We start from the raw sequence: 14,473 nt of genomic DNA on the forward strand, positions 1-14,473 counted from the left end.
CCCTGGCAAGTGATGACTGCATCTAAACGGACGAACGCACAAAAAATTTCATTGCCTACGACTTCTTCTATTCATTACTTTCTAAACTCCAGCTAAACATCCACTTGAGCATAACTTCCAATGTCGGAAAAACATGATACCGATCCCGACGCCAGGTCGGGGGGCAGTCCGCTAAGCCAGCCGGCTCACTCGCTCACGTATGAAGCCGTGATCAAGGCACTCAACACCAGGCTGGACGAGGGCTTGGCCCTTGACGAAGCTAGTCATCGTCTGCAAAAATATGGTCCCAATAAATTGGATGAAGGCGAAGGGTTGTCGGTGGTCAAGATTCTCGTGCGCCAAGTGGCCAACGCAATGATGCTAGTATGAGACTCTTTCCTAATAACGATGCCCTAGACTTTATGAGAATTCTGTCAGACTGATTCAATCTTTTTTTTCAATAGGTGCTGATTCTAGCCATGGCGGTCAGTTTCGGGATACAGTCGTGGATTGAGGGTGGAGTGATCTGCGCGGTCATTCTCTTGAACATTGTTGTAGGGTTTTTCCAAGAGTACGCCGCAGAGAAGACTATGGAGTCACTGCATTCACTATCGTCGCCGACGGGAACTGTCTCGAGGGGTGGACAGACGTTCTCGGTTCCCTCGTCAGAGATCGTGCCCGGTGATATGGTCGAACTGAGAACAGGAGATACCGTTCCGGCGGATATTCGGTGAGTCTTTTATCATGATGTTCGAGCTAGTGGGGTACAATTTACTAATTATAGTAGCCTGGTTGAAGCAGTCAATTTCGAGACGGACGAAGCACTTTTGACGGGCGAATCTCTTCCCGTCCAGAAAGAATGTGATTCGGTCTTCAAAGAGGACACCGGTCCTGGGGACCGTCTTAATATTGCCTATAGCTCTAGTACCGTCACTCGTGGTCGGGGCCGTGGCGTTGTTGTTTGTACCGGAATGTTCACCGAAATCGGTTCTATCGCGCTCGCTTTGCGGGCCAGTGACACCAAGCGTCGACCCGTCAAGCGTGATTCCAACGGCGAGGCCAAGAAGCGGTGGTACGTGCAGGCTTGGACTCTTACTGGAACGGATGCTGTCGGTCGATTCCTTGGTGTCAATATCGGCACGCCCTTGCAAAGGAAACTCTCCAAGCTAGCCTGTTTGCTCTTTGTGGTTGCAGTTATATTTGCCATTGTTTGTATGGCTGCAAACCTTTTCAGCAGCAACACCGAGGTCATCATGTATGCTGTTGCAACTGGTATCAGTATGATCCCGGCATGTCTGGTGGTTGTACTCACTATCACCATGGCCGTGGGAACCAAGCGTATGGTCCAGCGACATGTGATTGTTCGCAAGCTTGACTCACTAGAAGCTCTCGGCGCGGTCACGGATATCTGCTCCGATAAGACTGGCACATTGACGCAGGGCAAAATGGTTGTCAAAAAGGCATGGATTCCATCTCGAGGGACCTACTCTGTCGGCACTTCGAACGAGCCTTTCAATCCGACTGTTGGGGATGTCACGTTCACACCTGTGCCTCCTTTGAATTTCGATGATGGGGAGGAAGCGTCCCCTGCAGAAAATGCGGAAGACCTGGTTTGGGAAAACCGCCATCTCGAAGACTTTTTGGACGTCGCATCTATGGCCAACCTTTCGCACGTTTATAGGAATGAAGATGGTGAATGGAACGCCCGTGGCGAACCCACCGAAATCGCAATTCAAGTCTTTGCATCCAGGTTCAACTGGAATCGTGACCGTTGGACGAAGGGCCATAGTTCAGCGTGGCACCAGAAGGCTGAATTTCCTTTCGACTCCTCGGTCAAGAAAATGTCGGTGATCTTCAACAAGATTACTGCGCAGGAAGATCGCACAATGGTATTTACCAAGGGCGCGGTCGAGCGCGTTGTCGATTCATGTACCTCTGTGGCTTGGGACCAAGGTTCATCTATACCCGTGCCAATGACTAACGAGCATCGTGACAAGATTTTCCAGAACATGGAAGAGCTCGCGAAACTTGGACTTCGGGTTTTGGCATTAGCCAATCGACCCTATACCGAGCAGTCGCAACTACTCGAAGGCTCCAATCTGGAACGTGACGACGTCGAGAAGGATCTATGCTTCCTGGGGTTGATCGGCTTATATGATCCCCCACGCCCGGAGACAGCAGGATCGATCCAGGCCTGTTACCGAGCTGGCATAGTTGTCCATATGGTCACTGGTGATCATCATGGAACTGCCAAAGCGATTGCACAACAAGTGGGAATACTTCCTGCCGACTTCGGTACTGTGGCGGCTGATGTCGCGGACGCAATGGTAATGACTGCTAGTCAATTTGACAAACTCACAGACGAGCAAGTTGATGCACTCCCAACGCTACCATTGGTTATTGCGCGCTGCGCTCCACAGACCAAAGTGCGTATGATCGACGCTCTCCATCGCCGAGGTCGCTTTGCGGCGATGACTGGAGACGGGGTGAATGATTCTCCTTCTCTCAAGCACGCCGATGTAGGTATTGCGATGGGACAGGCAGGGTCAGATGTCGCCAAGGACGCGTCTGATATCATCCTCACGGACGACAATTTTGCCTCGATCCTCAACGCCGTCGAGGAAGGTCGTCGGATCTTTGATAACATTCAGAAATTTGTTCTTCATCTGCTGTCCGAAAATATTGCTCAGGCTTGCACCTTGCTCATCGGGTTGGCTTTCAAAGATGCTGACAGTCAGTCCGTCTTCCCTTTGTCGCCAGTGGAAATCCTATGGATTATCATGATTACATCGGGCATGCCCGATATGGGCCTTGGAATGGAAGTCGCTGCCCCTGATATCATGAATCGTCCTCCCCAGAGTAAGCAAGGCATATTCACCTGGGAAGTGATCATCGATATTCTGGTCTATGGCGTCTGGACCGCGGCACTTTGCCTAGCGGCATTTTCTATCCGCATGTGGGGATTCGGCGACGGTAACCTGGCTCGTGGGTGCAATAAGGAGTGGTCGGAGGAGATCAAGGACTGCGAATTGGTCTTCCGAGCACGTGCAACTACATTTGTTTGTCTGACATGGTTTGCGCTCTTCCTGGCTTGGGAGATGGTCAACATGCGCCGGTCGTTCTTCCGCATGCAGCCAAAATCCAAAAGATACTTTACCCAGTGGATGTTCGATGTCTGGCGGAACAAGTTTCTTTTTTGGTCCATCATGGCCGGATGGATTACCATGTTTCCTATCCTCTATATCCCGGTGCTGAACGACGTCGTCTTCAAACACAAGCCTATCACCTGGGAATGGGGCATTGTGGCGGTTGAGGCTGTCCTGTTCTTTGTCGGCGTTGAAGCCTGGAAATGGGCTAAGCGAGTCTTCTTCCGCCACAGAGTCAAAAATTATCCGACTTCGAGCTCTTTGGGAGACGTCTATGAATGACCTTTACGAATGCTTTGCCACCTACCCAGCATAAAATGGAACTGGAAAGCAAGCCACCAATTGGTCCTAGCGAGCACATAACGCGAAATGTCTTAAGAGAAAAATGTTTGTCAAGAAATCTCCATGGGATTACTTCAATAAAGTTCAGCCTACTAAGCAGCTACTTCAACCAGTTTTACCTGCTCTACCAGTCCTACAGCGGTCAGTTCAGTCAGTCCAAACTGCTACTGAGCCACGCAATCGCAGGCTACCAATTTGTGGAAAATGCAGAGAGGTGGGACATAAGGCAAATGCATGTCCAGTTAGATAGTTTAATTAACTGGAATGCGTTATGGTTGATTAGAACACGCTTAAATGTAGAAAGTAGATGGTTCCGTGGCGGGTGGGTACAGTACCGTCTGTTCGTTCCCGAGGACGAAGACTAGTTTCATTTCTCTTCCCCTCTTCCCAAGAATATTTACAACTTATCAAGACGTTCCAACTGCCATCTAAGAGTTAAGGGTTTTAGTCATATGGCATCATTGGCATCTGTCATAAATGCCATCCCGATGAGGAAATTACTAATATTACTGAACAATTTCCTAGGTGTGAAGTTAGGGTTCATCCCAATATGGTAAGGTCATAGACTTTAGAATACAAACATGCGAAGAACTCCGATCCCTTCAGATATACCTAATATATAACTTGGTTCTTATTGTATCTCACACCAAGAATCTTTCGCCATTAGCGGAGTGAAAATACGACAATACGAGTGTCATTACGCACAAATAACAAAAAAAAAAAAGCTGAGTCTTCGTTTAGCGCAGAAGACACAATCGATGAACCCTCATCCCTCGAGAAAAGGGTTACCATGGTCCGCAGCAGACAAGCTTTATCTGTGTTTGTATTTGACCTTCCGCAACTTTGCCATGGATGAATTAAATATTACTTTGCGAATTAAAAAGTTGCTTGGCTGCCAACCAGTCTTTTCGCGTACCCACGATCCCTAGACTCCGTCACCAGGCAGGACCAACGACTCCATACCAACACAACCCAAGCACAGCACCTAGCACAATTGCAACCGCAGGCGGGACCTTGAACCATGCACTCTGGGCATATGTAACAGCGGCAATAACAACCCACCAGGGCTCCCTCGCCAGACTCAGCCCATCACGATCCCGCGGAGTTAGATATCCAATTTCCCAAAGCCGGTAAACAGCTGTAAACACTAATCCTACAGCTGATGCATTCACGCCTCGGAGGAAGTCAATAATATACTTCTGTTTCCGCAGAACACGCCAGAAAGACTGCATTGCGACGGCGAGGGTGATTCCAGGGAAGAATATCCCTGGTCCACTGAGGAAGGCACCGAAGACTGTCGGGTAGGATGTGGTTCGGACAGCAAGAGCACCGAGAAAGACTGCAAAGTTGAAATTTGGACCGGGGAAGGCCTGAATGATTGCGAGGCCGATCAGGAAGTCTCGACTGGAAACCCAACCCGGGTCCACGACGTATGACAGGAGCAAGGGGATGACAACGGGGCCGCCGCCGAAGATCAGAGTGCCGGACAGATACATATTCGCGAAGAGGTCCAGAGATCGAGGCGGTGCGAAGAGTTTGGCTCTTGCGACAAGAATGGAGATGAAGGACGCTATGGTTTCGGTGTCAGCCTCTCTCCAGTGATATTGCAAACTTTCACACAGAACCTTACCAAAGAAGAAGATAAGGATTGCAACCCCCACATGGATCCGAATGATATGCTCCTGTGCGGGAGTTTCCACTTCCTCCGGGGCCCGGATATCGGCTGAGTTCGGCGGGAACGCCTCTGCGCCTGACTTCCTCATCCGCAGAATCTCTCTGTTCCAGCACCCTGTGCTGAGTTCGGCATTGACGAACGCTCGTGGCCTGTCGATCCAGAGGCGTCACCCTCCGGTTTGGGCTGCCGATTTCTATTTCTCCACGCCATCTTTGCCCTGAGAATCTGTTGATATACCCAACCATGCCACAGTGCCGTAGCAACACCACCCGCAACCATAAGAACTGGAAAATACCAGAGCGCGCTATAGCAGAGGCCTGCGCATGCACCAAAAATAACCAGGATGCGGGAAATCTTATATGTAGGGTTCTATCCTATATAATGGCCTTTGCTCGTTGAGCCCCACCACAAAGGTAACCCTGATTGAACGCTCTATACTTGGTACTCTTCTTTGACAGATAATTGCTATGGATGGGAGCATCAAGAGGGAGTAAATCAATATAAAGTAAAAGCTATCAACTCCTATTAGAACAAATATATACTGCGCGTACAAAAAGCGTTTAGAGACCTAGCTAGTTCTGGTAGGAAAGCAACACAAGCTTGGTACTCATGGCAAGGGTAGGCCAAGAACTGGTAGAGGTAGGCAAGATACGATTCCATGCACACCTTGCGCATGGTTCAAGAGAGCCGATTTTGATTCTAATTGCTTTCCACAAATCGTGCACTCGCATTGCATACCATTCGGGAATGGCTTGATATGTTTGTTCACGAAGTGTCGGCTGAGGGACCCAGGATTCTTGAACTTCCGTAGTCGTTCACTTTCTGGCAACATTTGATTCCCAAGGCAGATGAAGCAAATCGTCGGTCTTTCTTCTGGAGACTCGATGCAAACCGAAGCGATGGCTTGAGAAAAGGCATTGTCCTTTGCATCTGGAGCAGTCGGCCTCTGTCTTTTGGGGACGGAATTAGCCAGCGATATGTCGATAGCATCAACGGAGCGTTTCTTTGTCGTGCGAGGCCGCGAAGGTGCACCCTCTTCTGCATCACAAACGGCCATCGCCGCATTAATCGCAGCAATTCTTCGCTCGTACTCTTTCTCAATCGTTGCACCGGGCATGGTCAAGACAGTGTCGATAAGCGTCATATGTTGTGGTGTCATATAGCCGGTACTTTCCAGCGCAACCTTGACTTCTTCGTCGACTATCTTCCCGGATAGCTGCCGTTCGCTGTCAATCACTGGCTGTTCATTCTTATAACGTTCCAGGTTCCCACGAATCAGGAGGTGCCGTTGTCGACCTTTTTCGTTGCGTAATTGCTTCACTGAGAGCTCAAACCTCTCCTCGGCGTGTTCGTGTTTCGTTTGAAGCTTCTTCAAACTCCTCTCCTGAGCCTTCCGCTGCTTACGGATCGTTCGGAAGCGAGGACCATTCTGTGGTGGACCATCACCGAACCTCCGCTCCAATACTTCCCGAGCCTCTTCATAAGTGCGTTTTCTATCGTCTCGAATCTGCTTCCTAGCCTGCTTTTTGTCTTCCAGAGTACGTACGCTAGGAACATCGTTGATACAGCTCGAATCATCTAGCCGCCAGGGTCTGCGGGGATCAATAGACCGACTCATTGAGCTAGCAAACCGCATAAGCTCCTTCTGAGCCGGCATGCCCCGTACAATTGCCTGGGCATCAACATGGATGCCCACGCTGTAATGCCGAACAAATGTGTTTATGCTAGCATGCTGCAACATTACGTTCTGCAATTCATTCGATACATCCGCTGATTGGAAAACGCATTAGCCGATGCATCTATTAGTTCAAAGGTCACTCACGACTGTCGTTGAACGCTTTCGCTGCGCCGTATCGGAGGCAGTATGGTCTCGCGACTTCTGCAAACCCCGTGATTAAACCAGCTCGTTTCATTCGATAGCGCAGCCAACCGTCCGTGAGCTTCTGGTCTAATGCGATACGAAATCCATCGGGCTCCCGTAATGCTTGACAAAAGACATAATCATCGAGAATGTCGTCTTTCAACTTTAGTTCCTGCTGGCCTAGCCCATCTAAGACCCGAAGACTGTACAGTTTTTCGGGACCGTCCAAAATAGGGCCATCCTGAGACATGTTCTTGAATGCACGGATCCGTAATAGCATGGTCAACAGAAACACATGGGGGCTGAGGGCCAAGGTGGGATCAAAAATAATTTCCGGGATGGGGAATGTGTTCCTATTCAAGGATGATTAGCAGAGGTGCTTCAGGCCGGGCTTCAAGAACTTCCTAGGCAACATTGCAAGGGCAAAGGGAGCGAGCATAGGAAACTGTGTGAAGGGAAGGTGGAAGAGCGGGGTTCTTACGACTCTTTTTCGCCGAGGAATGTTTTTGTGAATTCAGGTCTGAGATAGATAAACAGTCGAGGGCGTCTTCCATTTGGATCCCGAATCAGCGTCAGCATCAGGTCCCGAAAGCGTAGTTCCAATAGCGCCCTGGGCCGGCTACCAGTGATCGCCGCCAGCTGGCAGAAGAAGAGGAGCTGTATCCGGTACCAGCCACAAGGAAATGTCATCTCTGTCGTGGATAGGATCACTCGCGCAAACTCGGCCACATCTTCGATATACATGGTCGCTTTCGGTCGAGGTTGGAGGGAAAGTTTTTCTTCCTTCGCTACTATCGCGAGCACCTATAGATGGTCAGTCCGGTCTGGATTTCGCTGTTCCTGTACAAAGAAGAGGTCTCACATCGCGGATTTTCACCTGGATGTCTTTGCTCAGTTCATGTCCAACCTCGGCCTTATATATCAGATGCCACCATTTCCATAACGAGTCGAGGGAGGATTTGTGCTTCAATCCTGGATTGCGACGGCCATTTTTCCCACGTCGCTGCCTGCAGCGCCATGAGAAGAAGGCCTTGAGAAAGCGCACCGTCGTTTCTGTATCAGAGAGTTGGGATAAACATTCGACTGGATCACACTTTGCGCCTTTGCAGAATCTAAAACAATCAGTCTGGGTGGCGTTAGCAGAAGGCTCGAGTCATGTCTCACCTCTCCCAGAGATCTTGCGCCTCATCCAATCTCTCTTGCGTGTTTGGACTGTAGCGCTTCTGCCGAAGTTGAGACACGTCGAGAGACTCGGCTTCCTGGAGGAAGTACTCGGGTGAGAGTTGTTCCTCTTCGTCATCGGAGGCCAGTTCATCCTCGGACTCCTCAGAGTCGGACTCGAATTCGTTGCTGGAATCGGAGTCGCTAGGTGTGGCGGAAAAGTCGGTGCCGGAAGCGTTGTTCGAGAATATCGCAGGCAAGCCCGAGCTAGCGTCGCTCTCATCGTCGGACAAAACAGGACGTGGATAACGCATGGCTACCGAGCGCTGCGGAGACAAAGAAGATACAAACAAAGATGAGTCGAAGGCAGGGTGTATGTACTGCACTAATTATCTTTGCTCTAGAGTGATCGGACCTTAGGCCGACCGACTCGAGACTGGTGGGAAGACTGCTGCAGAGAGAAGACAGTTCGATCGGGGGGCAAAGCAGTCGATACTTATGGAAAACCAGAGAAGCACGGCTTTGAAACCGGGGAGCCATTTTTGGCTCCCTCACTCCACCAGGAGGGAGGGGGTGATGACGAGTGAGGGAACCTGCGGCGGCTACTGCACGAACGGACTCGGGCTGAAATGATGGACCCAGGCACCAGGCACAGCCAACGCGAGGCACTGGTGGCAGTAAATCGGATCGGCCGTGGGCATTGGTACACGTGACGCCAAGACCGCCCGTGGTGAGCGAGAGGCCTAAAACGGCGTCAAAAGCAGCCGTTTCTGGCCTTCCATTCACCGTCTCAACCTTATGTGTAGTATTATAAAAACCACTAATTTAGATATTAAACTATTAGTTTAAAAACTCTATTTTATTTATATTATTAAAAATTACCTAGGTCTTTTTCCAATTATCGGATTATTTTAGTATTAATAATATAATAAGAGGGAGGCTTTACTTAGTTTATTAGTTTTCTAGTAATTTTAAAAGTATATTAAGAAATTAATTAGAATAGAAAATAGATAACTTAAACCCTTTACTCTTAATAAAAGAGAGAGAATATAAGGTAGATAACTAAGATATAGAAGAGATATAGTAATAATATATTAAAATAAAAGACTTAAGATATAGAAAAATAATCTAAGATAAATTATTATAGATTTAGGGGAATATATAGGTCTAATATTTATTTCTTATTAATAAATAGGATTTAGTACTATCCTAGTACTAAATTTTATAACTAATTAGAAGATACTCTACTAATATATATAAAGCTTATTAGATAGTAAGAAATAGATTAATAGATTAATCTATAGGTTAACCTATTAATCTAAATAATTAGGTAAGAGTAATATCTTAAGACTTTTATTTTTATCCCCTAAAAATTTTAATCTAACTAGCTAATCTTTTTACGTAGGTATATTAGAACCAGGGCTATAAATAAATACGTAGATAGATTAAAACCAGGGTTTTAAGTAATCGCGTAGATAGATTAAAACCCTAGTTCTAATAGAGATAGAAAGACTACTATAAAAAGATATATATTTTATTATATCTAGTAAAAGGGGGACTATATAACCCTTTTATAGCGAGAGACTCGAGATATAGAAAAATAATCTAAGGTAAATTATCGTAGATTTAGGGGAATATATAGGTCTAATATTTATTTTTTATTAGTAAGTAGAATTTAGTACTATCCTAGTACTAAATTTTATAATTAATTAGAATAGGCTCTACTAATATATATAAAGTTTATTAGATAATAAGAAATAGATTAATAGGTTAATCTATAGACTAATCTATTAATCTAAATAATTAGATAAGAGTAATACCCTAAGATTTTTCTTTTTATCCCTAAAAAATTTTAACCTAACTAGCTAATATTATTATTTTATATAAATTTAGAAAAAATATTTAAAATAATTCTTTTATATAAATAAGACTATAATATACTTATATATTAATAAAGAAATATTAGATATTAGATTTATATCTATTTTATTGTTTCTAATATATATAGTTTATTTATATAAAAAGTAGAAGTACTACTATAGACTTTAAATATATATTTTTAGGTTTAGTATAAGAAATAGTTAACTAATATCTTCTTTCACCTATATCTATCTATTATAAAATATAATTCTTACCTTAAAGTATTAAATTAATAAATTAATATATTATATATTCTAAATATATTATTACTATATAATATTCTTTTTATAAAGAGTTAGAATTATAAGTTATATTAGAATAAAAATAGTATTTAATAATAGTGTATTATTAAAAAAGATAAGCAAATTATCTATCCTAATTAAGAAATTTATGCTAAAATAGGTCAAAAATAGATTGACCCGTTAACCCACGGGTTAACCTATAGGCGGGTCAGGATTTTATTGACCCGACCTATGGGTCGTGGGTTTGGGTCATGGGTCAAGATCTTTGACCCATGGGACGGGTCTGTCCATGTCTAAACAGGATCTATCTATATAAGGCCAAGCGTGGCATTAATACAATTAAGGATAGGCTTGAGGCTCGCAGTTACTAAGAGAAGTATCACCTTTGAGGACCAACTCACAGTGACCAGTTAGGTACGCGTAGCAATAGGATTAAGGCTACGCTCCGCATCTCTTCAGCGTTCCACCGGCCAGCTACAGCTGGGGGTCCGGGGCACGCTGACTACTAGTATATTCAAGTCTACTCCTCGCAAGATCTACTGCGTCCTTTTCCGGCCCATGTCCAACGCACTAACCAGCTGACTAGCGACGTCCATACCCAAGATCCAGAAGGCAGCGGCAACGCGCCCTCTTCAGTTTGGTATTCCGTTGCGGGTTGAGATTGAGCATGCGTTGAAGAATGTAGAGCAGAGAAGAAAAGAAGAAAAGAGAAAATAACAGAGCGTACGACCCAACAAGGCCGAGGAACTCATGAATCAATTGTTAGTTGGATGCAACGCTCTATCTCTGGCAAGAACCGATAAGAGTCGCCAATAACAATATGTACACTCGATGCAGATGCCATTTTCTAGGATCGACCACTGGACTTGGCTTTCCCCTGCATCTCCTTCAGAACCCCATCGACTAGCCAAAAACAAACAGGCTGTGCATCGCTTCCAACACGCCAGCTGCCCAAGACAACCCCGTGGTCATCGAGAACCTGGCTCGCTCGTTCCCAGCGACGTCGCCAGAGCTCTTCACGCCGATTAGGGAGCGGTGCTGCTGGCGTGCCAGGCTCGCCGCCACTGCTATAGCCGTTTGAGGCTGTCCGTCCCAAAGACTGGTTAGAGGGCGACTGGCGCAGCCCGAGAGAGGGCGATTGCGACAAGTTGAGGCGCTCGGTTGCATATTGTAACGCGGCTTGGGCGGCTACCGCGGGGTACGACGCTTTAACAGCTGCAGCTGCAGTTGCAGTTGCGGGTCGAGGCGTGGTCGATACGCTCGAGTTGGAGGTAACTGTGGGGGACGCCGTGTTGGTACGCCTGGGAGGTGGGACGGGTGGTGAGGGTTTAGGCTTGGAATGAAGAGGTGGTGGTGGAGCCTGTGTGCCACTAGCTTCATGGTTTGAACGAGTTGATGATGGGGTATCCAGATCATTCAATGAGTCAGTCTTGGTCGTGGCGGAGCGCCGAGGTGGTACTGGAGGAACCGGTTTGCGCCGGATTGCGTCCGGTGGTGCTTGTGCATTACTCTCGGATTCACCAGGTGGTGCTGCGACTGCGCGCAGAGAGGACGGCTTGGAGGGCTTAGCGGGAGCTGCGCGAGGGTTCACAGACGCCGGGCTCTCATCGATCTCGTCTCGCAGATCAATCAAATCCCCATTTTCAATGCTCTTCGCGTCATCATCCCCCGGCAGCGGCGACGGCTCCCGAGGCCGACGAGGTGGTAGTGCCGGTCGATCAGCCGATGAGTCGGTATGATCCACCAGTTGCGGAGTACTGCGGCTGCGCATGTTGGTTGGTTCGAGATGGCTCACGGATTTCTCGAAGAACTGCTTGTTGTCCGGAGTGGTCACATCACGGATGAAAATGCCCAAAATGCGGCCTGGGTTTGCCAGGACAATGTCCGTGTAGACCTCCAGGTCAGCCTCGCCGCTGTCACCGACCAAAATGAACTTGCGTTCAGGGAAATCCCGGAGGATCTGTTCCAATGATCCTCGCTTTCGCTCGGCAGTAGGCTCGAAGATCCCTTGTAGCATGCCCGTGTATTGTTTGAGATGGAACGAGCCCGGTGGCAAGCCCACCATCTTGAAATACCTTTCCAGCAGGGGGTATAACTGCCAAGGTGCATTGGACACATAGTGGATTTCCACGCCCTGTTTGGCCAGCTGAGTATACCACTCACTGACTCCATCTACAGTCAGTTCGGACAACTCACGCACAAACGTGTTCCGGAACATCTCCTTCGCCCCGCCGGCGATGGCAGAGTGCTTCACTGTATCATCGATGTCGCTGATCAAACTAATACCCACCGGCTCGATGATCTCGAGCGGCCGAGCGGCGGACAGATCCTCCGAGGCCAACACACGGATGTGAGTTGGCGCAAACGGCAATGCAGCACGGAGACTGAAGTGCCCCGACTCGTCTGTCATGAGATTCCGCGATTTGCTCTCTGTGTCGTTGAAAAAGAAAACCGTCACCGGCATGCCCGCGACAGGATTCGTCAGGAACGGGCGAAGTCGCTCCATCAGATGCGCATTGGCCATGGACAGTTCGTCCTTGCTCAATGGATCAGGCTGACTGGCAGCCCCACGCCCTCGATCCCCTGTCGAGCTGCTCTTCCATGCCGGGTCGGCGTCTTTCTCAGCGGTGTCGACCAGAGATTGCATCTGTTTATCCACGTATTCATCCTCACCCTTGCCGGTCGTCTTGTCGGTGCTATCGTCATTCGTAGTTGCCGTGGGAGCTGGGATCCCGCTCAGCTTCCTGGCCAGCGCAATCATCAGACGATGCTTCCGGCTCATGGGTCCTCGACTCGGTGCGTAGATCCAGCCACGCACATCGACATCCACCACCGCATCCTCAAGATCTGAGTCTTTCCAGCCAGCGCCATAGAAATCCCCAACATCGGACTCCCCACAGTATTCATCGATCATCTCGGGCCACGATTCTTGCCGCTGCCGCTGCTGGGCGTAGACCTCGGCCTTCCTTTTTTCCGTCAATCGTCTGGCATAGCTCGGGAAGAGCACCATCTCCTCGTCACCCGCCCGTGCTATTTCAACATCCGGAAACGCGCCAGGTGTATTATAGTAGTCCTCGTTGGGATCGTTCCGCTGCGTAGACCATTGGGATGTGTACGTCTGGCGCAACTCATTTGCCGCCTTGAGATACTCGAAAACCCTCTTGCGACGGCTTCCGGAGACGCCATCCCCGCCCCCGGGTCCCCATGTCGACGAAAACCCTGATTGCGCCATGGGGTATCTCAGAGAATGGTTTGGCCCGTCGCGGGGTCCTCGTCTCGCAGCCAAGCTCTCCCCGGCACCCCTGCCAAGTAACCACCCTCGCGACCGTCGCCGCGGCCCAAGAAAGCGGGCAACGAAGCCTCCACCAAGTCTGGGATGGCGCGCTGCGAGTCGCGCCTGCCGCTGGACGATCGCTCGGTAGAGCCGCGACTGGGCCTGGTGCCGAAGCGCGGGGAGGGTCTCGTAGCGGAGGCCCCAGAGCCGGGACTGGGCACGGCGGGTTGCGTGTGGGCCGACGAGGGCGCGGAGGAGGAGCGAGAGTCTGCCAGGTCTGGTGTCACGAGAGGGAAAAGGACTCCAGGGGAATAGCCGGCTGGTGGGCGGGCGCCTGAAAGACAGGGATCGTGGCCGGGTAATTGGCCAGCGGAAACGCGGTTTGGGAGCCAGGGTATCGAGTAGTCTGGAAACAGAACAAATTCAAGTCGGGTGTAGGTGGTAAGAATAGATGCAGGGTGGAAGTGTCCAGTGTGACGTATGGAGGCAGATCAGCAGGTGGCTTCGGTTCTATCCTTACAGGACGGCATGTTTAGCGGGTGGATTTCTGCACGTCACGAAGAGTTCTTAATATTTAGAGCAATAATTAACAATAATACCAATAATAATAATTGGTCGTGGGATGGCCGAGTTCATTTAAATTCACAAATATCTGATTTCCAGCAACGTATATATAGTTTGACCTCGAACCACACCATAACCCCACTGCAAAGCCCAACACCATATTGAAACATGACTCGAAGCAATGATTTTTTTTGGGGGGGGGTTGATTTGGTCGAAATTAGACAACAAAGCCATATTACCAGCTATGAACTCAAGTCTCATCACGCGCAATATAATATAAGAGAAGTCTCTAACCCTCGCTTCTCTCAG

At 48.5% G+C, this 14,473-nt stretch overlaps 4 protein-coding genes across 4 annotated transcripts; 1 reads left to right on the top strand and 3 right to left on the bottom strand.

Annotated features, from left to right (window-relative positions):
• Window positions 1–120: 120 nt before the first annotated feature.
• Window positions 121–3,407, top strand: NUU61_004575 (cation-translocating P-type ATPase; the record flags this gene model as incomplete). Its single annotated transcript, XM_056655157.1, has 3 exons — window positions 121–363; window positions 444–709; window positions 767–3,407. 3 exons carry the CDS (start codon window positions 121–123, stop codon window positions 3,405–3,407), a joined length of 3,150 nt encoding a protein of 1,049 aa, XP_056513184.1.
• A 995-nt stretch (window positions 3,408–4,402) lies between these two features.
• Window positions 4,403–8,478, bottom strand: NUU61_004576 (uncharacterized protein; the record flags this gene model as incomplete). The annotated part of the gene is made up of 7 exons (XM_056655158.1): window positions 4,403–5,217; window positions 5,283–5,426; window positions 5,881–6,912; window positions 6,965–7,356; window positions 7,485–7,807; window positions 7,866–8,115; window positions 8,168–8,478. 7 exons carry the CDS (start codon window positions 8,476–8,478, stop codon window positions 4,403–4,405), a joined length of 3,267 nt encoding a protein of 1,088 aa, XP_056513185.1.
• Window positions 8,479–11,173: 2,695 nt separating this feature from the next.
• NUU61_004577 (phosphatidate phosphatase App1 family protein) lies at window positions 11,174–13,558 on the bottom strand (the record flags this gene model as incomplete). Its single annotated transcript, XM_056655159.1, has 1 exon — window positions 11,174–13,558. The coding sequence occupies one exon, from the start codon at window positions 13,556–13,558 to the stop codon at window positions 11,174–11,176; it is 2,385 nt and encodes a 794-aa protein (XP_056513186.1).
• Window positions 13,559–13,566: 8 nt separating this feature from the next.
• Window positions 13,567–14,130, bottom strand: NUU61_004578 (uncharacterized protein; the record flags this gene model as incomplete). The annotated part of the gene is made up of 2 exons (XM_056655160.1): window positions 13,567–14,006; window positions 14,121–14,130. 2 exons carry the CDS (start codon window positions 14,128–14,130, stop codon window positions 13,567–13,569), a joined length of 450 nt encoding a protein of 149 aa, XP_056513187.1.
• Window positions 14,131–14,473: the final 343 nt, after the last annotated feature.

Source organism: Penicillium alfredii (assembly GCF_028826965.1).
Source record: "Penicillium alfredii strain IBT 34128 chromosome Unknown utg000005l_segment0_segment0, whole genome shotgun sequence".
NCBI classification, from domain to species: Eukaryota; Fungi; Ascomycota; class Eurotiomycetes; order Eurotiales; family Aspergillaceae; genus Penicillium; species Penicillium alfredii.